At 34.5% G+C, this 27164-nt stretch overlaps 2 protein-coding genes across 7 annotated transcripts in view; one reads left to right on the forward strand and one right to left on the reverse strand.

Moving 5' to 3' along the window:
• Nucleotides 1-2278: 2278 nt before the first annotated feature.
• On the reverse strand, nucleotides 2279-26450 carry SLC35B3 (solute carrier family 35 member B3). Of its 4 annotated transcripts, none has more exons than XM_077143555.1 (11): nucleotides 25331-26020; nucleotides 22315-22420; nucleotides 20882-21172; nucleotides 19150-19271; nucleotides 15551-15705; nucleotides 14074-14181; nucleotides 8650-8747; nucleotides 6505-6597; nucleotides 5987-6098; nucleotides 3859-3928; nucleotides 2279-2671 (listed from the first exon to the last, which is right to left on the reverse strand). In XM_077143555.1, exons 3-11 carry the CDS (start codon nucleotides 21080-21082, stop codon nucleotides 2521-2523), a joined length of 1110 nt encoding a protein of 369 aa, XP_076999670.1. In that variant the 5' UTR covers nucleotides 21083-21172; nucleotides 22315-22420; nucleotides 25331-26020; the 3' UTR covers nucleotides 2279-2520. The 4 variants fall into 4 exon arrangements, 3 of the variants coding, with proteins under 3 accessions (XP_076999670.1, XP_076999671.1, XP_076999668.1); XR_013168634.1 differs by lacking the exon at nucleotides 22315-22420 and adding an exon at nucleotides 3049-3191 and having other exon boundaries at nucleotides 2560-2671; nucleotides 25331-26023; XM_077143556.1 differs by lacking the exons at nucleotides 22315-22420; nucleotides 25331-26020 and adding an exon at nucleotides 26400-26450.
• The window catches only part of LOC143668935 (uncharacterized), a 272166-nt gene continuing 270355 nt past the window's right edge, over nucleotides 25354-27164 (forward strand). For 2 of the 3 annotated variants that reach the window (XM_077143557.1, XM_077143559.1), the window contains exon 1: nucleotides 25354-26601. In XM_077143557.1, coding sequence (XP_076999672.1) covers nucleotides 25561-26112 — 552 coding nt within the window. In that variant the 5' untranslated portion in view covers nucleotides 25354-25560 and the 3' untranslated portion in view covers nucleotides 26113-26601. The remainder of the gene's footprint in view (nucleotides 26602-27164) is intronic. The other variant, XM_077143558.1, reaches the window with a different exon arrangement.

The raw sequence follows: 27164 nt of genomic DNA on the forward strand, positions 1-27164 counted from the left end.
ATTCAGAACATCAGTTATCCATTGAATTGTTTGGTTTGATGGTGTTCTCTGATGTGCATGGCATAAATATTTATAGAGTGCCTAATATATAAACAGGTATCTAATGTGAACACAACTGAAGATGAAATTTTATATCTACACACTGAATAAATATTTCCTCATGCAAGTACTATCCCAAACAAACAATCCTTGCCTATTCATTTATGTCACAAAACATTTCGTCATTCTTTATGTTACTTCCGGAAACTGTTGGTACTTAAATGTTCATAGCTGGGTACATGGGATATGCTTTGAGTTATGACAGAACTGGGTATGAAACCTGGTCTTTCCCTGTAGTGGTTGTATGATTTTAAATCTATAAGTACTTAACCGTTTGTCACCCTATTCACAAAAGAAATGTATATATATAAATATAAATAAATGAATGGTCGTATCTACTTAGAAAGGCAATTAAGAGTATAAGAGTATGGATTCTGAAACCAGACTGCTTGATATAGGACAGCTCTGCTCTCTAGTTATATAAGGTTGGGAAAGTCACTCAGTTCCTCTGGCCATAGCTGCTTCACCTGTAAAATGAGGAAGATAATACCCTCAGAGTGATGTTAAGAGGATTAAATAAGTTAATGCATTTAAATAATTTATAACAGTGCCTGGCACCTAATAAGCACTTTAATATTATTAGCAACTGCAATTATTTGTCATTTTTAGTACCCTTACTATGATTTATTTTGGTTGATAAGATGGGAGATGGTATTTATGAAAGGTAATATTTAAAGATCTGCAAAAAGTACGTACTTAAAAGTTAATTTCCTTTATTGGTAAACATTATTCTAAATTTCAGACTACTTATTAAAGACTACCTTATGATACATATGAGGTGAAGTTTTCCTATATTTGACGGTAGGATAGGAAATGGGACATAAATGCTAGCAAAAAGTGATTTTTAAACAATGCTGAACTGCCTTGGGACATGGTGGGATGAGGAGTTGGTAACAGATAGTAGTAAAAATTAGAAAAGCATGAGAGAGGAATGCCTCAGTGAGTCAAAATTATAATACTTCTTTAAGAATGGGAAAATTAATTTAAGGTTTTTTGTTTTTAAGCACAAACCCTTATTGTTCTAGAACTTAAAAGCCAGTGCAATGAAAAGACCTATTCCCATTTTGAGATATGAAAATGTTGGGGAAAGAACATATTTTTTTAAAAACAGGACGAATGAAAACCAGTCAGAATTCATTACACGAACCGTTTCATTATCATAGGTTCTAGTGTACCCGCCTATCCAGGTAATGGGTTAATGTCACCATCAGAAAATGACATTTTAAGAAAGAATAAATATTCTAAGTACATTATATTCACAAGATATAAATGACCACTTACAACATGATACTAACCAACATTACGTCTATTGAAAATGAAGATTAATACGATTTTTTTTTTAATACAGTGGAAGCAATTCAAAAAATGACAGCTAAAAATAAGGGCTAACATCTTTAGCAGTTTAGACTCAAAACTGCAGGCAACATGTTGCCTGACTTGGCTAACCCTACCTCTGCTTCTTAAATTTATCCTACTTCATCTTCAAGCTTCCAAATTCAACTTTACTTTTATGAGAAACACCATGATAATTTTATTGGTTTGTAGTAATTTTAAGACCTCAACTACTTTCCCTTCAATCAAAAAAATCTAAATCATTAAATCTTTTTAACACTTTAGTGAAGAGTAGCAAATTCCTGTGAAATATATGATGCAGCACTATTTTGCCTATATTTTACTAAATATATACTAAATATTACTATTTTGCCTATATTTTAGGCAGAACTTAAGGCATGTTTTCTCTAAAGAATACTTATAAATTATGAGAGAAAAACCTAAATTTTAACGTTAATGTAAAGCCTTATTACAAGCGTCACTTCCGTTTTTTTTGTTTCTTTGCATGGGCAGGTTCTGGGAATCGAACCCAGGTCTCCAGCCACAGCAGGCGAGAACTCTGCCACTGAGTCACCACTGCCTGCCCTCACCTCCTTTTTTTCTAACATAACTGTGTTAACACAATCTTTAAAAAAAATCACAGAATTTTTATTTATGATGAATGATATTCCCTCCAGACTTTAAATCATTAGTTCACTCTTATAACAGAGAATTAAAACAACACCACCAAAATGGAATGAAGACAATCTACAACATATCAATTTCTTTCATAAATGATATCCAATTTGTACTACAGTATCATCCATTTGCAGTGAAAATCCTCAATAAACTACTAAGAATTACAGCCTTTCATATTGACATTTTATTCTTGTATGCTAGACAATGGCTTTCTTGCTTCCTTCAGGAGTCAAACAGTCCAACTAGTGTACTGAAGAAAAGGCTGAGATCATGGAATCAATTCATATGCAATCCATCCAAAAATTGACAGTATGCCTTCACATCCTTTGGTTTCCATAATAATCCCTTTGGGAATTAATTAATTGATGATTGTTCCTTTAAAATTCTATTTCAAAGAAGATGAATCACTGTTTACACAGTTTGTGCCAATGTCCTTGACTTTCTTTCTTCCAGTGATTTTTTAATTAGACCATAGAATGATGGTAGTCTTATTTTATCCATATTTTTGCTGTAAACATTGAGAAATATACCAAGGATAACTAACAAACCAGACCATACATACCTAAGAAAGAAATAAGGAAAAGACAGATTAAAAACTATAAAAGAAATAAGAAATAAGAGATTAAAAACAAGGTAACAATTTATTGTTAAATACAGAATTAGGCTTTAAGTTTATTATAATTCTGGAGTAAAATAAAATTTGCTACTAGAGGCCAACAACAACATCAAAATAAAAAAAAAGGAGGAATCTTAGATCAGACAGAATTCCTTATCTTTTTAAGTTGAGTGTATACAGATAAAAGATTAAAAAAAAATACTCAATGTAGTTAATTTGAACTCTGGGGTTATAACAGCAAATTCAATATAGCAAACTCAATGTCCAATCCCTAACAAAGTCTAAGTAGTCTGTACGACTATAGTCTGTAAGTCTATACTTACAGCACTGTACACATGAATCTGCCAATGGCCATCTTGGGAATTCAACTTGGCAGTCCAACTCGCTGTCCCAGACAGGTAGAATTTAAAGGAATAAAAGGTGTCCCAGATGGGTAGGATATAAAAGGATAAAAAGGGACACATTCCTGAGAAGGCAGGGAAATCATCATAGATTATTTTGATGCATAGCACATGTAGAAGTAAAACTAATTTAAAGAAAATAAGCAATAGCTTGTAATACCTTGATGGAAATTTTTGGGGTTTTGTTGGTTATCTTTAAACTCATACACTGATAATTTCTAGGTCTGAATCTTCTTAGTAATTGACCAACATAAGTTTAAATGATGCTAACTGCAAACACATACCAGACAGTAAAGATAACAAATGGTTTCATAAAAAGTCACAAACTAAATAAATCATTAGGGCATAACTTACAGAGCACCTTCTGTACCTCAAATCCTTTATGAAAAGAGATGTATTTTAAATCTACACAAAGACACATCACTCACATTGTTTCAAATAGGAAGCAGGGTCACATTTATATTGGACTCTGGTTAGGAGCAAAACAATAAATTCAAAGGAATAAATTATATATATTCTCATACAGCAGAAGACACATCAATAGATAAGAGGGCAAGGTGTAAAGGATGCTTTATTAAAGCATATCAGGGAAAAAAACATTAATTTATTAAAAATTAATACATTTGCTGCAAAAAAAGGAGAAGTGTGAAAGTTGAAATCAAGGCTGTTTAACAGTTAATGCAAAACATGATATTTAAAAATGAGAACCTTGTTGAATTAATAAGTACTTACTGAAATGTGAATGGTTTAGCAAAGAATATAAATGAAAGTACAATGGTCATTGCTTTTCTTCCCGTTGTCACTGTGGGAGGAAAGTCTGGTTTAGAACGTTTCTACTATGTTGGTAATTCTTCAGAATTCATTTTTTCAACCAATGATTCACTTATGCCACAAACAGAACAAATAAGTACTTAGCTTCTTGTTTTATTTATTCTTATATACCCAGACTCTACAGTTCCTGGCCCGTAATATTCAATGCATGAATAAATGAATGAATAACATGTTTGGAAAAATGAGGCCGAGGCTGATTCCCAATACCTATTTTTTCTTCTACATAAAAGAACCCCCAGTTTTAACTGGACATACTTCTTGGACTCCACATGTAGAGTGTGGCAGTGAGCTAGGTTTTGCACTATAAATGTGCGGAAGTGTTAGTGTGATTCATAGGAAGTATCCAGACAGGGAATCATGTAGCTTTCCTCTTCTCTTATGCCATCGAATTGCTAAAAATGAGGAATTCCCTCTAGAGCTCCAACAGTGTGGATGGTGGGCCACACAATGAGAATGGAAGAACAGAGAAGGAACCTGGATTCCTGATGGTCACAGACTCATGTTAAGAGCCCTACAGACAGTGGATAGGGGTTAAGAGGACATTGCTGGAGTTGGAATACCTTGGTTTGAATCCTGATTCTGCAATTTACTAGCTGGTGGACTACTGGGAAAGTCACTTAATCTCTTTGTGTCTCAGTTTGCCTATCTGTAAATGGGACAATAAAAGTACCCACTTTACAGAATTGTTACAATATTAAAATGATTAATACATGGAAAATAGCCAGTCTGGCACATATTAAGTGCTATATAGATATTAGCTATTATTATACCACTTCTGGGTTTCTTTAAGGTGAAAGAGAAATAACCCTGTCTGTGCCTCAGACAAGGACTTTCTTGTTTACATCAATCACACTCCTTTACCTCAATCACAGGGTTCAGTACATACGGATGAACTGACATCAGACCCTTGTGAATAGTCTTGTCTTAGAAGCAAAACGGGAACCCAGGCTGTGTCTGACTTAGCAGTTTTTCTTGATGGTATGAGATGACTTGAAAGATCACTGATGCAGCCTGACCTACAATTCATTTCCCTCCACTTACTATATAAAGGAAAGTCATATGTGAGCAAATAAAGGGAGAAGTTAGGAAGCAAATGTAACTTCACAAAGGGTGAGGTTAATTATTCATTTAATTTAGTCTCTGGTATTAAAATAAGTATTCCCAGAAAACTATGAAAACCACAAATTGGGTAAATAACTGATGTATATATGTACCATATACAATCCTATAGATCTCTAATAGAGATGATCCAGTTCAACCCAACTGCTTTACAAAAGAGAGAGCTGAGGCCCAGAGACAGGGAGCAACTTCTGCAGGTCAGACGTAACTAAACGTCAGGGCTGGGACTGGACCCTCCATTTGCTGGCATCCCAGTGCAGTGTTCTACATGACATTACAGGCTGTTCCCAGTCCTGGGCCTCAGGGCTCTCTCTAAAGGAGTCTCCTGGCTCATTCATTATCTAGACCGTTCATTTCACAAACAACACAGGTAGCACTTCACATCATATGTTTCCCTCACTAGACTGTATAACCCTCCAAAGCAGAACAAATAAAAGTTTCATTACTTTAAAGTACTTGTAAAGTCCCTGCACAGAGTAGAAAAGGAAAGCTAATTTGGCTGTTGTTCTAGAAGATGTACAAATGAGCGCTCCAAAAAGCTTTGTTTAAAATACTCCTGTCATATTTTAAATGCAACAAAACTGAAATCTTAAGTTATAAATTGAAAGTATATGAAGGCATTCATTCCATCATACTTTTCAATAGCAAATCCTTTTAATGTATTTAAAAGTTAGTATTTAGAAAAATGCATACATATGATTTTAAAATTAAACCTTCAAAATAAGCAATTAAGATCAAATGTAATTTTCTTTAGAATTTTAAATAAATACCAGAAGCCAAAAAGTAAAAGGGTGGAAATGACAGTTTTCTTTTTATATGAAGAGTAGATGTTGCCCTTATTTTTTGGAAAAGAACATCAGAGAAAATTTAAATGTTTATTTCAGAACCTAAGCAAGTTAATCATTCCTACCTGTAACAGCAAGAAGTGCACCAAAAATTTTAATCAAAGCGAGAACAAAGGAGATTCCAAAATACCCAGTAAGGGAAAAAAGGAAAGCATAACCATAGGTCTGGAATGGATTCTGTAACAAACAAAAAAAAAACTGTTAGAAAGATACAAAACAAACCCTGAGGTATTACAAATGAAATAAATCTCCAGATTTTAATCAACTTCTTGAACAATAATAAGCCATTCAACAATGCAGTCAAGCAAAGATTCTTATTTAGTCTGATTTAATGGAAAAATAATGATGAAATTATAAATCTCTAACTTCTACATTATGAAGAATTTAAAAATTAATTTACAGGACACAGTAAGGGTAAAATAAATTTAAATATAAATCATTTCATTCCAGAAATAATTTCAATGGGCATATATTACATTAAAGGAATTATCAAATTACCTCAAAAATACCCCTTCTGAACAAGGGGAATTAGAAATCCTTGGAAAACTATTTAATGGAAGATGTTTATGTGATTAGTGTTTACCTTTGAACAAAATGTTACTGCAGGGTGTAATCCACTAGTGCATGTCAATCCCAATAAAATGTACACAAAACCAATTGAATACGAATACAAAACCTAGAGCAGATAAAAATAAAGTAGAAAAGGACTATCAAACCAAAGGTAGAAAATTAAGGGTTTTCAATATATGGCTCAATTAATTCATTCAATTAAGTCTGTAGAACAAAACATTTCTAAAGTTACATCAATGTTGTAACGTGGCCTAACTTTCTGAAAATGATGGGTGATTCTATTTCTAAATCTACACCTTATTTTATGTGTAAAATAAAAAACTGGTATTCTTTCATATACACTTACATAATTATTCCATTTCCTGCCTGGTTTAATTATGAATTCCAACCAGATTTTAATGTTGGGTTTCTCACAATAGAATATATATATATATATATCAACAAAACAGAACAAAAAACTTCAAAGCTACTTAATAACCCTGAAAAAAAAATTGTTTTACCAAGCATATTGAAATATAATGAAAATAAGCAGTATATGGCATATCTATTGCTTCATTTCCCTATTTTCCTACTAAGCTTTCTATCTTAGTATATTATACTCCTCATAAACAAAATCAACGTCATCATCTAACTTAAATGCCTGCTGTGTGTCTAGAACTCTTAATCATCGTTCCCCAACTTTCAGATGAAGAAACTAAAATAGAGCGATATTAAAAGTAATTTTTGCCAAATAGGTAGGGTAATAAATAAAGCTAGGATAAGAAGTTATTTTATTCCAGAGCCTAGTCTTAACAACGGCACTGCATTAACATCCTAACGACCTATACATCCTTATTTTCCCCTGAAATCATCTTCACCTTATGTAAAAAAGTGTGGTTCTGATGACCAAAATACTCTCTAATAACATAATACTATGTTATTAGAGACTACTTAAAGATACCCTACTCTAGAAAACGACAGGAAAGAATGGTCTACTATATCCTTAATGCAGTATGCTCCTGCTATTCAGCAAGGTGGTTGCTTATTATTTCCCTCCATGGAACCTCCCCTCCCCACAGGAAAATAACTTTCCTGAGTATAAATACCAACCAGTTAGAAAGTATACTGGAAGAAAATATGTCGTTTCAGGAACAACAGCAAAAAAGATGAGATCTTAGCAATAAATTTAATAAAAAATGTGCTGGATTTACATGAAGAAAGCTTTAAACACTATAGGACTTCATAATAAATGAAACGCTTGAATAAAAAAAAGGCAAACCTTATTCTTGGACAGAAAGAATCAAGAATCAATTTATTCTCCCCAAATAAATTTATAATTCTATGGCATACCAATCACAATAGCAATAAGAGTACTAGTTTATTTGGAAAAATGAACACCCCAGAAAAACTAATGACAATAATATTCAGAAAAAGAAAAGGAACAATGGTGGCTAGTTCTAAGAGATAGGAAATGAAAATTTAAGTTGGCATCATTATATGGTACTGGTGCAGAAATAAAGTAAAAAGAATATAATCCTGATCCCTATGTTAGAATAGGGTAAAAAAAGGAATTTAAAATCAGCTGGAAAAATGAATTGTTTAATAAATCGTGTTGGGATAAATGGATGGTCATCTGCAAGAATCTAAAGAAAAATCCTAACATCACTTTACACCAAAAACAAAAACAAAAAGGCTTGGACTGAATCAAAGAATTAATAAAAAAGGAAATCATAACTAATAAACAATAGAGTGGAGTGTATATAATCTGAGAGTGGGGAAGCCCTCTTTAAGCATGATACAAAGCCAGAAGTCAGGAAGGAAAAGACAGATAAAGCAAACTACATAAAAATTAAAATCTTCAAAATGGAAAAAATAACACAAAGACAAAGACGGGACAAAAGACAAAAATAGTTTTTAATATGTAAAAAGTTATAAATCAATAAGAAAAAATTTCTCAAATATTATAAAATAAGCACTTAACAGTACTTCTTAGTAGTGGTGTTTTTACTTTTTACCTTCCTATAAGGTTTGAATGTATTACTTTTAAGATAATGATGAGAAGCTTGCTGAAAAATACAACACAAGTTTTCAAAATCATTAGTAATCATTAGTACTTCACAAAATATATTCCTATTTTTGAATCTGTTTTGATGTGAAGGAAAAGCACTAAAGTATTTACCATTTCTGAATTAGAAGCATTATGCAGCTTCATAGCTTTCTCTTGAACATTTCCAATGATAGCATCTGCGCATAGTGCCAAGGAAATAAGGAACACACCTTCAAGAAGGTACAAGAAGAAAAAACCTCCTTATTTCAACATATGAACTATCATCAGGTTTTATCAGAAATTTATTTGAGCTAAAAACAAAAGCAGATCTTAAATCACATTTGCTCAGTAAAAGCCGAGTATTCTTATTCACAACCAGTAGTCACATAGGCATAGATGATCATACTAGAAACAAACCTTAAATAACTAACACTAATAAACTGAGTTACTGCTATTACTATTATCATGTTCCAATGTCATGTCAAATAGTACTTCTGCTTTTAAACTATATCACATGTTTTAAAAAATACTGTATTATATATAAGTAGAGAAGAAACTTTTAGATGATCTATTGGGATTGGTTGTTGGTCAATTTGTTGAAAAAATCAGATGAAGAGAAAAATCATTTTTAAATACCTATATTACTAAGACATTTCATTTAAAACATATAAACAATCATTCAGCTGTCCTTTCAGTACGGGTCTTCTGACAATGGTTCTGCATTCTCTCTCTCGTATCAACCACACTCACCACACATTCTCTCATCTCCAAGTGCCAAAACTCAGGCACTTCTGAAGCAATGTTGAGTGCAGAATCCTTTCACATTTTTATGATTTCTCTAATTTTCACAGTTCTTCCACCCTCATCTAATTCAATAATGACTTTGACTTCCTTAACCAAAATGTTTCAAGCAATTCACTTAGTTTTCACAGACATAATTCTCTCTTTTAATTCATTTTCAAACAGTTCAAGTAATATTTAATTATTACATAATTATAACATGTACAACTGGCAATAAACAAGTCTGGGAATCAACAGAACTCATTCTTTGAAAGCATACCAGAGGTATGTATGTTTCCTTGAGAAGTTATTTACTGAAAGGGTTTAGGATATGTGCTTAGCAGTCACAAGGCTTTACTGAAAGGAAAAAGAGCAGCCTTGAGTCTGTGAGTCTGATGGAGTTTAAGGACCTGAGTTTTGTTTCTTTATTTAATGTATAAGTAATCACAGATAATAGAAAAAATACAGATACAGTACGCACCTAAACGAATTGAATTCAAAATCTTCCAATTTCATACTGACATTTCAATTTTATTTTTTAATACCTAACTTTTGTATTTATTACCTAGTCAGGTATTTTAGTTGCCAAACATTTTTTAACTTGTTTTACATACTGAATTTATCTTCAAAAGAAAATGGCATGTTAGTACTGAAGATTCTGTAAAGAATGTCTTAACTCCTCTAAGGATATTCAAAGACATTCCAGAAATATTTGGAGTAATGACAATAGCACTCAAAATACTTGAAACGCAAAAAAGAAAAAAAAAATTGAAATGCAGCCTGAAGGGTGTTTGTATGTATGTATGTATATGTATACGTACATTTTTAATAGTTTTATTCACACAACATACAATCCATCCAAAGTATACAATCAATGGCTCTTGCTATAATCACATAGTTAGGCATTCACCACCACAATCAATTAAATGAGTGATTTATTTATAAATTTAAATGAGTGCATTCTGACATAAATACTTTATACATTCAAAGTTTTATTTATGTCTATTTAAGCAAACATCCCAACAGTTCATCTCATCTTCTTTATAACATATTTTACAGATCAGCGATCAAGTTAAGTTCCCATAAATTATTCTTCATAAGGAAGTATTTCTAATTCTCTTCAAAAGTATATCCACTGAAAACTTCAAAAGGACTACTTGTAAAGATCCAGAAATGGATAACACAATACTATCTGTGTACTGTTAGTACAATGAATGAAGCTGAATGTGAGTATGGTGGAAGTAGGGCTGGGGCATGTGTGACACCAGAATGAAAGACAGTATAAGGACTGGGACAGTACAACTTAACGATGCCTAGAGTGGACATGATGATGAGTAAATGTACAAATACGAGAATGTTTTTGCATGAGGGAGAACAAATGAATGTTAATATTCCAAGGTGATGAAAATAGTATGGTATAGGGTGGAGGGACAGAAATATAATCATAGCAAACTAGGCTCTATAGTTAACACTGTAACATCCTTCCACTGAATGTAACAAAGGCAATATCCCAAAGCTAAATGTCAGTAAGTGGGAGAAAGGGGGAGAGGTATGGGATTCTCTGTGGGAGAAATGGAAATGCCCTCATACAGATTCTGATGGTGACTGCTGTGACTGACGGTAAAGCCATGGCTGTGTGATTACACCAGGAACAATTTATTTTTTACTTAGATTGTATGATGTGTGAATAAGACTGTTTAAAACTGAACAGAGAGATACAAGTGTTGGAGAAAATGTAGAGAGAGAGAGAGAAGTACCTAATGACTGTTGGAGGGAAGTACAGTGGTGCAGCTCCTCTGGAGGGCAGTGTGGTGGCTCCACCGGAGGCTAGGGGTGGGGTTGCCCTAATATCCTACAACCAGACAGTTATGTAATTGGAGGAACTGAGGGCAGGGACAGGAATGGACATTTGTACACTGGGGTTTATGGACAATGGGAGGTGGCCTAAGGGTACATCAACTGAGAAATGGAAGGTAGAACTGTAGTATATACAAACAATTGAGTACTGAGTGGCTGCAAGAAGGAATCAAGTTATGGAGCATGCAACTAGGAGAGAGAACCTTGATGAGAGTATGTTGAATGAAATAAGCCAGAACTGAAAAGACAAATATTATTAAGCCTCATTAACATGGACTGACTATAATGTACAAACTCTGAGAACTGAATTTGAGAGTATAAGTTATCAAGTGAAGGCCTACTGTAAAGGTTCCTAGATTGTAAGCTCTTAAAGCAGTCACATCTATTCCAGAGTTGCATTTTATTTCTAAATTCTGAGATACTGAGTTCTTTTTGCGTATAACCTGGTTGCTCCCTGGAACTTTGGGTATTTCTGTGACACCTGAGACTCAGAGTTTTGCAGTTATGATAATCAGCATTATCCCATACAACTGTTAAAAACACTGAAAAAGTGATCAGACTAGAAATATGAATAAAGGTGATCTGGGTAGGACTAAAGTAAATCAGACAAAAAGTAAAGAATGATATTGACTGTATTTTAAAAATTCAACTTGTGTGTGAGACCAAAGGAAGAAATGTTTATTTGGTACAAAATTTACATTTTTAGTAGCATGCTATCAAATTCAATTTGCATGGTCAGCTTATTCAAACACCACACATGGAACCTTGACTGGGGAGTGAGATCTTGTTGGTTTGTACAGGTTGGTGTGATGCCAAAGTAACTCCCAGAGTAATCTGGGCAGAAGATTAAAAAGTATTTGCGAAGACCCTTTAAGGGAGTGGGGAGAAAGGTATAAATATTAAACTTCCCCACCTGGGGAAGACCTGATATTCTCGCAAGCATTGGGGACTGCCAATTTGATGGGCCAGGCCCTTGATCTTGGGGCCTGCCCTTATGAAACTTATTCTTGCAAAGAAGCTAAGCCTGCTTATTATGCCTAAGAGTCATCCCCAGAGAACCTCTTCCGTTACTCAGATGTGGCCTCTCTCTCTAAGCCAATGTGGTAGGTGCCCTCCTCCATATACGGGGCATGACTCCCAGGAGTGTAAATCTCCCAGGCAATGTGGGACATGACCCCTGGGGATGAGCCTGGCCCTGGTATCATGGGATTGAGAAAGACTTCTTGACCAAAAGGGGAAGAGAAATGAAACAAAGTTTTCAGTGACTGAGGTTTCAAATAGAGTCAAGAAGTCATTCTGGAGGTTATCCTTATGCACTATACAGATATCCCTTTTCCCTTTGGGGGGTACTGTAGTAGCCAGAGGGAAACATCTGAAACTGCTGAACTGCAATCCAATAGCCTCGATCGTCAAAGATGACTTAAATAACTACAGTTTTTAAGGTGTGACTGTGAAAATCTTGTGACTGACACTTCTTTTATCTAGTGTATGTTCAGATAAATAAGGAAAAGACAAAATAAATAAATAATAGGAGAGAGGGGAGTATGGGATGTTTTAGGTGTTCTTTCTACTTTTTATCCTTATTTTTATTTTTTGGAGTAATGAAAATGTTCAAAAGTCGATAGTGATGACGAATGCACAGCTATATGATGATACTGTGGACCTCTGTACAATTTAGATGATTATATGGTATGCGAATATATATTTCAATAAAATTGCATTAAGAAAGTATTTCCACTGAACTCAGAGAGGGTCAGCGTGTAAGTTAAAATGTTTACTTATTTCTAAACATACTGTAATACATATTCTGCTTTTTAAAGATCTAAATTTGATTGTGCTGTAAAGGATTACCCTTGCCCAAAGAAAAAGTTGGCTCTTGCCAAGTTCCTGGGGGGTAATATCCTCTAACTCCTCTAAAGGATTACTTAACTTTGTTTAGGTATTCCTGTTTACCTGACACTGGGTCACATCAGGCAGTGTATCCAAATATGATCCATGGTGGGGGTCTTGGAACATGCAGGCAGTCTATGTTAAAATGTGATTTATGGTGAGGGCCTTGGGTCCCTGGTATCAGCCTGACCTCTGGAGTGGCTGGGGACTAAAGTCACTCATGCAGATGGTTAGCCAAGTTTCCATGAAACCAACCCCCATTAAAAACTGAACACCAAGGCCTGGTTGGCAGTCCTCCTTGTGTGCTGCTACACATTGTTATCGGGAGAATTAAGCACTGTCCACCTGACTGCACTGGGAAGCTCATGTGTGGAATTCTCCTGGACTCTGTGTCATAGTATCTCTTCTCTTTGCTGATCTTAATCAGTATTCTTATGCTATAATAAACCATAAACTGAGTATAACAGTTTTTTTGAGTTCCGGGAGTACTTTCAGCAAATCATTGAACCTGAGGGTGGTCTTGCAGACCTTCAAACTGAAATGAATTATAAAATTCTTTATAGAATACCATGGAGAATACTGTTAATGGTGGAAACTTTTAGCAATTTAAAGTTGCAACCATATTTATATTATACAGTTTAATTATGAAGCACAGCATCATTTTGCTTTTAGCTGAAAACAATAGTAGAAAATCATGCAAGTTGCAAAGATTTTTAAACATGAGAATATGAAAACAGTTACTACTGTAGTCATTTACAGATTTCCCATTAAACCCCTCAGAATTTATCATGTACTTGATAACTGAAGATTTTGACCGGGCAAATCAATAGCCTCTTGTTATGTCAAAATGCAAAAGTACCAAAAACAATCTTACGTATCCAGAATTGTGATACTTTTACAATATTCCATATGGAAAGTCTGAAAACTTCAGATTAAATATGAGAATCACAGAAGTTACCTCATCACTTAAAATCTTGATGAAATTTTAAAAATACTTAATCTAAACAAAATGCCAGATAAATTCCTTACCTGTCAGGTTGAAATTTGGTGCTATGGTGCTGTCAGCTAGGGTAAACCAGATTAGGCCAAGACTCATACATACTGCAGCAGACACATCTGCAACGTTATAACGCTTACCTGTGGAAAACAGATGCAAGTCAGCCCTGTTATGCAAATACCACCTGGCATAGTTTTAGAATTATGTAGTTAGCCAAGAAAAGCTTTTTATATCCAATGTCAAAAATACATGGAAAACATTTATGTCAAGGCCATAAGACAGATGGGGAACGGTTTCTGAAAATTAAACTACCAATTTGAGCACCAACATTTCCTTACGAATTAAAAGGGAGCTGATCCTACTTTATCTGTTGTTTGTGAGTAAATATACTTATTTTTGCAGAAAATTGAGAGCAAGAATACTAAAATCCATACACATTTTAAAATTTCATGGAAATTAGTACCTCTTTTACTTTCTGTATAAAGCAATGTGTTTTCTTGTATTTTCAGTTTACAAAATAATGAGTGTAATGAAAATCAAGCTATATAACTGTTTAAGTTTATAAACATCATAATCAGAAAACTTCTAGGTAAGTGAGAATTAACTATATTTTACTATATCCACATTTAAAAAATGAAAGCATGTAACATAACATTTTACAAGGATTGAAAAACAATATCGTATGTGCTTTGTCAGGATGTTTAAAACTGAGTTTTAACAGGTATCAAGGGCAGTTTTTTTCCTGAGTAAATAGTTATCCTCAAAATATAATTATACGTAAAGGAGTTGACTTACTTGTTTTCATTTTAAAAGGCTTATACTGGGAAGGCGTTGAATACATAAAATGAAGCGAGGCTGAATAAAAATCTCAGTGATATGAAAACACTTGATTATTAACACACAAATATTTCCCTTATTGCTAATATGACCAACACAAACTGTTCCTTTCATTGTTTATTGCTATCATTGCCTCCTCTTTTTACTCAAATTTCTAGATAGCTCATAACTTAGTAGGGATTTAAGAAATCAGCAAGGTTAGTTAAAAAACAAAATAAAACAAAACAGTTCTGTTCACGTTAACCTTTACTTCAACATCAGAGCTGTCCATTTTTATAATGCAGGTAGAGAGGGGATCCCTGAAGAGTAGAAGAATGAAAGAATTTAAAAAAGGAGGTTTCCAGGTGTTTCTGAGGTAGGCCTTTGAAACGTGAATACACTATTTTTAGAAATGTGATAGATTCTGAGACTAGAAGAATAAAACAATAAAACAATATGCTACTTTTACTTTTCATAAGTTCCGAATTATTGATTTCCAATGCTAAGGTATAACACAGAAGTATAAGTGTTTTAATAATACCTTACTATTTTTTTCAGATATCACTCAGAATTTTTACAATATTTAGAATGTTCAATGAAAAAATGAATTGAAGTTTAATATTTTTCCTAATGCTAGATGCCATAACATGTCCTATTAGTTTTAAACAATATGAAAACATATCATTACTATACCTTGAATAAAAACTCCTCCTAGCATAACAGGAATCAATTTGCAGCACTTGAAGATGACTTGGGTAGGATAATTCAGGTAGCCCAAGGAAGTATTTGATAACCCCATAGTACCCACAGTTAGAAAAGCTATTATCATGTAGGTTTTTCCTGGTATTCTGTAAAAGACAATTTTTAAAACCTTCATTTTGAGATCTAAATCATACTACTGTAAGATAATGTGTTTACAATGTGTTATGTAAATGTTTAATTACTTTTCTAATTTCTGGTTAATGTTTTTAGAATATTGGTAAAAATTTCACTATTTATAAAGTTATAAGGCTGATACTTGTATAAATACCGGGAAAATAATAAATTCATTTTTATTTAATCAATCAATGACAACTCTCAACTGTGTGAAAAGAGAGTTAGATTCTCATTGAAGGCATAAATGTTGATGATTTCTAACATTAGTTCTAGCTACAGATAAAAACTATCTGTATAAAATTTATTCTAAATATTCTAAATATTTTGTTTTTTTAAATATTGGCCTCTATGAAGATGAAAGGCTCCTGGACTAACATTTAACTTCAAGGTTGTTCTGATTCCTAACGTTTTCATCTAGCATTAGGAAAAATCATCTGTCCATTCTGCTATAATGACCTAGCAGAATTTCTCTAGAGAAAGTAGCAGGCAGCTTAAAACTCTAGATCACAATTTGCATTAAACATCCTATGAATCATCCATGTATTCATAGGATCATCACTATAATCTATATGTTTTGATAATCACCTTTAAGATGAGGAATCAAACTCTGTCTTCATGATCCCAAATCATCTATTTTTGGTTCTCTCTGAATTTCCTAAAGATGTTTCAACTTTTGGGACCTCTTTAGAGTTCTGAGCTATTTCTGTTAGTATATGCTAACTCTGACTGGATAGTTTATGGTCTAAAAGAACCGTCTTGTACACTGGTGTGAACAACACCGATGGCTAACACACTGAAGCACTATTTGCCTAATCTGATTTTGCTACATTCTTAGATCTAATTTCCATTTTAGAATCTGTATTCATGTTCAAGTCAAGGTAACTAAATTCCTCCATTTCTTTTTCACATGCGCAGGCACTGGAAATCAAACCCGGGTCTCTGGCATGGCAGGCGAGGACTCTGCCATTGCACCACCATTACCAGCCCCCTCCATTTCTTTTTATGGTCAGATATTACGTAAAATAATTTACCAGAAAAATTCAATTAGTATGTACCATTTACACTTACATTTCAATTTGAGGCCTTTCCTATGTAACTACTAATACATCAGCTACATTTAAAACCCAAGTGGAAATAATCTGGCATGTCTCTGTGCACCAGTGTAGTACCACAAACACACATAAAGCCATCCCTGGGGTTTAACCCTCTGTGGCAGGTCATAAGTGAAGGAAGACTGCATTAATTCTCCAGGTAATGATAAAAGACACAGTACTCTAATTTCCTCATGGATAAACTGCAAATGGTGGCCAGAAAATAAAAACGAAGGACAGAAAAATCACAAGGTACAGGTAGTAAGAATACCAGCCTGAAACTAAATAAAAGATTCCAATGCTGACAGCAGCTTGCTACATTTCATGAAAATCCCAGCCCTGCTCTAGGTTTCTGTTTCCTCACTGTAAAAGAAGGAAGCTAGGTTTCATCACCACGCCTATAGGATTCTCATTGTTTCTGTTTTATTGAGTACTGAAACTGCTTTTCAGAAATGGTGGAAAAATGGTAAATTTAAAAAATACCCCCTTCAAAACCAATTTGATAACTTCCCTTTATTAAAAACTAACATTAAGTAGTTAATAATAAAGTTACAAGGTAATCTTTGGGATCATAACAAGTAGTATACCTAAGGTATCATGGTGTTTTACATTAGCACATTTCATTCTCAACATCAAACACACAATTTAAGAAATTTCCCTGAGATTTTGACAGAACTAATAAAGAGGCAGTGCTGAGACCCAAACCCCATGTTCTCTGACTCCAAATCCTGTATTCTTTCAGCTACACCAGTACTCATATGAACATAGGAAAAGAGAAAAACACAAAAGTAAAAGGTTTTGCTAAGTAAAGATCTAAAGAGAAGTGCCACTTTAATAAAATTCATAAATGCGTATTTGTGATTGGGAATATTTTCACCATATCTTTAAAGACTTCTTTAAAAAAGATTTTTAATGTACCTTGCAATGAAAAGGTTTCAATTTATAATTACATTTATTATAAGTCTATATATTCTCCTCTCAAATTTCTTCATTTATGTTTACATCAAACACAAGTGATTCTATTTTTAAATATAGTATGGTCTTAAGGTTTAAAGGTTGGTATAACATGGCTTGAGCCCATTCCCTATCTCACCTAGCTAGGTGACAGAGATATGTTACTTTCTGATATTTAACAGAGGATGCCGTATCTTTGTATCACTTTTCATTTAATAAAAGCAGCACTACTTTCCTTTAGCTTAGGACCAATCAGAGGCCCTGTAGTTTCTAACTGGTAACAATTCTTTAGGCTTCCTTAAAAATTAGTCTTGGCAGACAGAGTTAATTATTTTCTATTTTATTACCTATGACTAAATCCTGTAGTTTCAGAGCAAGAAAATCATGAAGAAGATATCTTCAGATTTAAACATTTTTACCATCACTGCTATAACACTGTATTCACAAAAAAGAAAAGTTGGAAGATAAAATTAGACCCATAAAGAAACATTGGTGTTACAGATTTGAATATTTAAAATTTTAGTTACCATCATATAAACTTCAAAACAATTTTATGCTAAAAAAACTCATGATGAAAAAGTTTTATTTTTATGAAGAGAGAATCTAAGTATTATAATTCCTTATTACATTCAAATCTCTCAATTTATACATGAAATATTAGGATGTGATCAAATTGAATAACCACACTTCTTACATTTCCCACGTATACTGCAATTTCAAATTCCTAACCATCTTCCATTTAGACTCAAACTATGTTTTTTTGCATCCCGTTCCATATGCCAATATTTAAAATATTACTCGCAACTAGATAATTATTAATTTAAGCCCTTTTGGTTTTGATGAAAGGAAATGTTAAAAAAGGTGTTTTCCAAATATTTAAGAATGCAATCCTAGCCACTGGACATTACAAACATGAAAATGTTAGAATATATCACATAAAATAAAACATCACATATTTTAAAAACCACTGTAAAACAGGTACTGATATTTCAGATATCACTTTGTTATTATGAACTTTGTAAACCTTTCAGCAATTTATAAAAACACACATACACAGTTGAGTACTTCCTTCTGTTGCCAGAAGACATACTGTACTATAAACTGAGCTGAAATGCTATATTTTTATTCTTTGGTAATATTACACTTAGAGGCCTCACTTTTTTCAGTATATAAATAAAGGAAATATAAATATTTAATATTTTTAAATAAGTTGATTGTACTGATAAAGATTTTTTGGTATTAGGTATGTTTTGTTAATGGGGAATGTAAATTTTCTAATAGACTCTGTATGCCTAAAAAGTAAAACTGAAACAAACAAAAAAGACAATTACAACCAGTGAACTTATCAAAAAATAAAAACAAATCACATACCTTCTCCTTTTGTCCTGAATAAGCTGAAGTTCTATTAGGCCAAATGTGGAGTAAAACCCAAACTGTACTAAAGTAAGATACCAGCCATAGGACTTAATACCCTCCACTGAAAATATTAATTCCTGTCAAAAAATACATGAATATTGTTAAGTTCAAGAGGTAAGCCAATTTTCCCACAATGAACTCATTTAAATACATTTTGAAACAGAGACCAAGTTTCCCTACCACCCAAAACGTTAAATCCCAAGACTTCTCAGTAATAAATTAGAATAGAGGCCCTATCTAAAGAACTGCCACTAGCCACCAAGGTATGAAAATTAGCAGAAAAATAAAGGGGGTGGGGGGTTTTAGGACAGCCATTCTACATTTGAAAGAGCCACCAAAAGCAATGAGAAAAGTAGCTGGTTCATAAATTCATTTACTCCATAAAAAGCATATTTCATTAGAAGTAGGTCATCTCAGGCCTGCTTTTCTATAGGAACAACATGACCAATACCATAGATAATTGATGCTTGAAATTCTGTCCCACAGATTATACAACACTTCATAGAGGGAATGGTTAAATTTGGCTGAACAGCATGTTCTATCACGAAGCAACATTTTATCAATTCAGGATAAGCCATTCTTAGTAAGTTTTAAGAGTTAGTCTTTTAAGAAAGTTATCTGGCTTAATTTTAATTGAATAATTTAAACTTTCCACTAAATTCGTCTTACTCATATTTCAACTATATTTAAATAACTCAAAATAGATTAAATTTATAGATAAATTTATTTTCAACGAAAAACTAAACAATGATTCTAAATAGTCTCTGAACTAGATTTTGCACATTTAGGATGCTATATCATCTGCTAAACTGTTACGTTCAAATAAGTCTGCAAGGTATTCAAGATCTTTCTGGTTTATGATATAAAACATGAAAATAGCTAGCTATATTAGTCAGGATTCTCTAAAGAACAGAACCAACAGCAGGTATCTGTAAATATGGCATATTCAGCAACTAGCAGAATCCCTACACTGGTTCCTTTACTCTTGGAGTGAGAGCTAGTATGGTAGAAAAGGCCAAGTGGAAGCCACTATGACTGCCCCTACCTAGGAAAATAGTAAATCAGAAGCCATACTGGATTCCTGGAGGGACTGAGGAGATTAGCGTCATTCTTAAGGACTTGAAGGATGCAGGGGTGTTGATTCTACCACATCCCCATTCAACTCTATTTGTCCTGCGCAGAAAACAGATGAGTCTTGGGGTATGACAACAGATTATCATAAACTAATAACCAGGTGGTGACTCTAATTGCAGCTGCTGTTCAGGTGTGGAATCACTGCTTGAGCAAATCCAACACATCGTTTGGTACCTGGTATGCAGCTATTGATCTGACAAATGCTTTTTTTTCTCAATAGCTGTCAGTAAGGACCACCAGAAACAGTTTGAATTCAGCTGGCAAGGCCAGCAGTGTATCTTCACTGTCCTATCTCAGGGGTATATTGAATAACAAATGTTCCTTCATGTTAAGATGGTACATAAAAAAGCAAAGTTGGTAATAGCTGAAAATATTCACTAATGAACTATCAGTAAAATTGGTTTCCAAATACTCCTGTTTACAACAGCCTGAAATCACATATCCAGCCTATGACCTCGAAGGTCAGGAATTTGCTGGTAGTTAAATGTATACAACTATGCCCATACTGATCTCAATTATCATAATTAACATATTACAAATAACTATTTTTTACCTGTAAATATCCATAAATTAAGTAAAATACAAAAACTCCAGCAACACATATGAAAAACTGAGAAAGTTTGTTAAATCTACTGAGATTTACGCCAAGTACTACAATGTCATCTATTGATTTGATATGTGGTGACATTGCTTGGGTTTTGGATGGAACAGTGATAGAAATATATTTCCTAGAGTTGTTGAACTTGAGATCCATTGCTCTTAATTTGCTGCATTCAGTGCTTTCAAAGTAATCTTTGTTGATTTCCTGTCTTTTGTTCAGTACTTCTGCTTGTTGAGTAAAAACCTAGAATAGGAAACAAGCAATTAAAGCAAAACATTTAGATCACAGAGTAAAACATTATGCTCCAAATCACATTCTAAATTACAGTTTAAAATTATACAGGTAAGCCTCATTCTGAGTATTAATTTATCAGTTCCCCTTCTCAAGCTTCCAATCACCACACACAGGATGCCTCCTCTCCAATTTATCTTTACCTGATAAAGACCCATGTCACTAGATTAAATACATACCATGCTTATTTCCACAGCAGTAAACCAGAAGCTACATAGTATTGTGCATTTCATCAAAGTAAATGTGTCTTTGTTTATATCTGAAGTAAATACGTAATTTTTAAAACATACAAGTATATGCATAATATCAAATTTAAGTAAATCTTTACAGAAAATACAGAACTGATGCTCTAAATTCTACAATCATAAAATATATTTGTTAATAATGTTTTAAAATAAAGTGAAACTACTAGAAGTTAAGAAAAAACAACTTTCTATAAAAGACTAATTGTCACAAATCCAAAGAGAACAAAAATTTTGGGTTTTCGTTGAGGAGTGAAAATTTGTAGATGGGGCAATTTTGACTGAGATCTCCTATGGAAACCTTTTTAAATGAAACTGTCAAATGCTGGTTTGAAATGGTTTAAAAACTGCCTTCATGGTCACTTCTAATGCACTGATCTACGGAAATTAACTAATATGCCCTTGCCAATAATTTAAACTTGGAGTCAAAGTTCTGAATACAGCTTGCAACAAAATTCAGGGCATGAAAATAAATTTTGTTTTACAGGGTACCTACTGTATCTCTAAACAGAAAATGTACAGTTTAATAAGAAATTTTACTGCTTCTTTTCCTTTACCTGTTTCTTTTTACATTGTTTTTGTTTTCTACACTATGTTTCAATCATTCTCATCTGAATAAAATATTTAAAATTAACCTGTAGAATACCCTTGAAATAGGACTTTTTAAAATAAACCATACATTAAGTTATCTTCCTTAAACATGTAATCAAATTGCGTGCTTGAATTCAGAAGAAAAACCTTAACTATTTTCAATATGGTTAGGGATGGGTATACAGGTATGGCTATAAGAGTCGTCAAATAAATCTGGCCCCATGTGGGTTTCTAAGTTTCTCTTCTTTAATCAAGCCTTACCTCTACGAGCCACAATGGACTAGTTTCATTCCTGAGGTACACTACGAGTTTTCAAACAACCGGACCTTCTGCTCATGATGTTTTTTCACCTTGATGTCTTCTTTTTCTACGTCAGGATTTTAAGATCAGTTTTAATACCCCCTCCTTTGTGATACCCTCCAGAATTCCCCCAGTTGGTAGAGAATAGAACTTGAAAGGCGAGACTCAAATCTTATTCGTCTCTGCATACTTGGTATCTAGAATAAACTCTGCATCCAGTCCTCAGATGAACCAAATAATCTGTTCCTTCTTCTGAATGCCCTCAAGATTTAGCTTGCAGTTAAAATGTATTGGGGAATTTAATGGGAAAAACTGAAAATCTTATAGAAAGCAGAAGTTGGGAGAAAAATACAAATAATGATTATATATTTAAACATATAGAGAAAATAAAAGTTCTAGAAGACTTCTCTTGCCTACTTTTATTCCTGTAAAAAATTTTCTCTAGCATATAACCCCTTTCTAAAATCACCTTCTTCAAATGAGTTAATTTACCACAATATTGGGCATATTTTAGTAACGCAATAAAATCATAGCTAACATTTTGAGAAAGCAATATAAGCTCAGTGCTTTTTTTCCCTATGCTTTGGAATTTTGAGAGCTGAGTTCAACTGGTTTGTTAGTTGGCTGTGGAGTCTTGGACAAATTATCTAACCTCCCTGAACTTTAGATTTTGTATCTTTAAAAGGAAAATTAAAAAAAAATGCATCTATCTCAGGACTTTTCTCAGGATTATATCAAATAAATTTAAAAGTGGCTGGCCTATAGCATGACAGCCCATAGAGGTTAGCTACTATTATTTAATGTTTTAGAAACATTGCTCAGGGGTTACCATCTGCTGAAGCAGGATCACCCCACTTTGATGTGCAGTTGGAAATTGGGTCTGGATCTCGGACCAGACTCCTATCCTGAGATCCAGATCTCTATTTACAAATGTTTCTTTGACACCTCTACTCATGAGCTCCACTGGTACCTCATGAAAAACATCCTAAGCTGAACTTATTATTTCCCCCCCCAAAATAAACCTCTGCTTCCTCTTATATTTCCAATCTCATGTAACAGTACCTATTAAACAATCACAGAAGCTAAAAATCTGGGAGGGAGATAGACTCTTTCCTTTTCCTCACGTTTTATATTTTGCCAAGATTCCAATTGATTCTACATTCATAAATATATTTAACGTTCTTGAGTGTACCATCAAACAGCCGTTTTTCTCTTGCCTAGATTACTAGAATGGCCTGTCTATAATCTCTTCTTCACTTTCTGACCCATCTTTCACAGCTTAATAAGTATTCTGCTCATACTGCATCCCTGCTATAAACCTTGTAAATTAAAAACCCTGTAAGTTAAAAAGTGGTTGATCCCCTGGACTCTCAGAGCATATTGTACATATTTTTACCAATACCTAAATTAAAACAGAAGAGCTTTTTTGTTTTCATGTCTACTTCTACAAGCTTATGAATTCCTTAAAGGAAGAGATGACATATTTTCATATCATCATGTCCTAGCATGTAACAAAAGTTTATGTAAATGAAAGACTCTTGCCTTTTAGTAAACACTATTTAATCAAAATTATTCTACTTTGCAACATTTTGTCACTTCTAACACATTGACAATGATCTATGCCAGATGGTTAAAACCCTCTGGCACTACCACTTCTAGGATATTTGTGCGAGAACACTGACATCTCTACAGAAATTTCCCACAAAGCCTATGAAATGAACATGGAAATAAATGTTTTCTTTGCTTTCTGGCATCACCAGCATCACAAAACCTCCCTTTAAGAGCCTTGCAGTTAGAATGCAGCCCTGTTCATGAATCAAAACATACTTTTTGCTTATCACTGGTCAGACTGTATAATTGGTAATAGGAAGACACTGCAATCTCTGATATTCAATAACTGTGATCCCTAATGCTTGCCAGAGCCCTTCCATTTCAAACATCCATGCTTGACATTAACTATCATCTAACTGGGCCAAAACCCTTTTTACTACAGGGGGGAAAAATGAAGTATGTAATTAAAATTAGTTTTCAAAAAATAAAACAATTTTTTTTGCTTTAAAAATTCACAGTAACCCTTGAACTAAGGTATAAAAAGTAAAAAAAATTAAAGTAGAAAAAATCATAGGTGTGTATCACTGTCTAGGGTCCCATTCCTAAAGCCAGCATATACTGAATAATCCTGAATATTGTACAAATAATTCAGACAAATGCTAAAATGGAATTAAAAGAAAGCAATTCTAACACACAGCATTTAAAAGTTATAAATAGCTCGTAATAATGTTGATTTACATAACTTTCTGATGTAAAAATTTCAGTTGATTTCTTAATCTAGTCTTTTTCAACATTTAGGATAAATGTCCATTTCAAAAAGGTAGATGAGGAAAATATGTCATCACAGTGTGAGGAGCCTGATAAAATATAATTCCATACTGTGTCAAATTCAGTGTTACAAATAAGACTTTTGCCATTATATCTTGGTTAATTGGACTTTGAATATTAATCAGAATCTATGGACTATGATTATAAAATACAGAAAAATTAGATTATGTCTCATTATTTTGTATACACTTCATTTCACAAAGTTCGAGCAATTGTGTGCGCTAATTTTGCAAGGTTACTCCTTATTTTCAAGGGAAAAATTAAATTTAGGATTTAATATACATCACAAGAAATTAAGTACAAGCACACTAAATTGTTTTCAAATGCTGGCTGTATGCTTTTCTTCCAAATCCCAAAGTAACTCAATTCACTTAGAAACACGTTTAATTAAGAAACATTCTAGACGCTTGAAATTTAGTGTAGAAGACACGCATATGCCCAACCCTCCCCCAACCTGTTAGCACCAAATCATTCCATCTTCTACTTTCAATATTCCTTTAAAACAAAAACAGAATTCAGCTGCAAAGGCTGGAGAATCTCGTAGAGCTTCTAACTGAAGTTTATGACATAGATGTAATAACCAGACCAAAATAATCACCTTCCACAGCAAGTCAAGTGGAGCGAGCCAAGTGGAGAGAAGTCTACCGCACAGTTCAGGACCCTTATTTAATGCAGAACCCGGAAGTAGTTCTCAACTGAACATGCAGCCAGGAAATCCAAGCGACTGTCAGTTCTCCATCGGCCCAGCGCTCCGCTAAAAGAGGCTCCCCCCCACCCCCCAGGAGGCCTGAGGGAAATCCTGTCAGCAGGAGCGGGGATGGGGCGAGGATGAACAGGTGCTCTTCTCTGGACACCCTGCAAGCAGCTTGCTTGCTGTTCTTTATAAAAGGAAGCCACCCGCTCCTTGCATTCCGACCACACTCGCTTCCTGCACGCTCTTTCTGGCTGAAGGAGGTGGGGAGTGTCAGGAGTCCCTGGGGAAAGGGAGGTCCGGATCCTAAACACCGCGGAGGGCCCAAGGGTGTGGGGGGGGCACACCGATCTCAGAGCCGGTGTGGCACCTGCACAGGTGACCCCAACCCGGGTGGCGTTTCAGCCAGACGGAGAGTCTCCCTTCCCCACGTCTGTCGCCATCATCTCCTCTTCCTCCTCTCCAATTCCTGCATTTCCCAGCGCGGAGGAAACCTCCTCAGAAAGTACTTGCGTCGCCGTCTCCCGCGCGCCACTTCCGCCTATGTGTCCTCGCGCGCTTGCGTAGACCCGGCCCCCGCCCCTTCGCTGGTGCCGGCCTCTGACCGGATAGAAAGAGCGGTCCGTGTCGCGCATGCTCTCTTCGCTCCGGAGCGCGGAGAGCCCGGCGGCCGCGAAGACAGAGGTTAAAAATGGCGGAGGGTGGCGAGCGCCTATGGCGTCGAGCGTACTCATCCTCGGATCGGCGCTCCGGGATTCAGAGTCTCTGCCACCCTAGCAATGCAACCACCCGTGCCTCCAGCCCTTTGGGTGCCCAAGCGAGAGGCTATATTCACGTCAGCAGTCCTGGGCTGAAATTTGAGAAGGCAGCCAGGTGCGGAATGTTGGAGCTGGATTCAGAGATTCCCTGTTCTTCCCACTCGCTTTAAAAGGGATAGGCCCAGTCACAGTACCTGCCTCTGCTGCCATGTTCTTACCTGATCGGTATCTGCTTTTCAGGTGAAGTTGAACTAACATTTGCCTCTGGCGTAATAATTCAGCTTGTAGCTGCATCAGGTCCTGTCCTTGCCACATCATAAAAATGTTGCCCACGTTGCTTAGACAGTGCTACTTACTATTCTAAAGGTAAATCGCGTTTTGAGGACCAGTCATAAGCTTTCCTGAACATTTATCCTGCATGTAGGAATAAATCTATAATCACTAGGGGTAATGATATAAAAACCAAGATGGTAACCGTGATACGTTGTTTTTAGGTAACATTTAACACATGACATGTAAGGGAAAAATTACCACAAGGAAGCCAGTGGAAAAAATTTAAGTCTTCCTTTTGCTACCCTGGAAATAAAAGAAGTGAATTACTATATATGTTAGACCTCAGTTAGTTATATATAGGTTTTAGAATTTCACAGCCATTGTGTAGAAAAGGCAGCGTTTGTGTTTTGTGTTGAAGTGAGGGCTTATTCTGAGGTAAGGCAGGTATCTCCTACTTTAAATGATGATGAGAAAAAGAGAGTTTGACCCAAATGGTAGGCATTTCCACCCGTGTCTAACAGCTTTTAAGGGCTGTGTTATAAACATTTAGCAAATGTCAATACTAGAATCTAGGGATTTAAGTGAATTTAAAGAGATAGTAAATATAAAGCCTTTGAAGCATGCCAGTCTGTTACCAGAATAATGTGAATTTAATACTACTGTTAACCATTTATACAGCAATTATATACAGGTCATATACTTAATCCATA

Source organism: Tamandua tetradactyla, chromosome 25 (assembly GCF_023851605.1).
Source record: "Tamandua tetradactyla isolate mTamTet1 chromosome 25, mTamTet1.pri, whole genome shotgun sequence".
Classification (NCBI taxonomy): domain Eukaryota; kingdom Metazoa; phylum Chordata; class Mammalia; order Pilosa; family Myrmecophagidae; genus Tamandua; species Tamandua tetradactyla.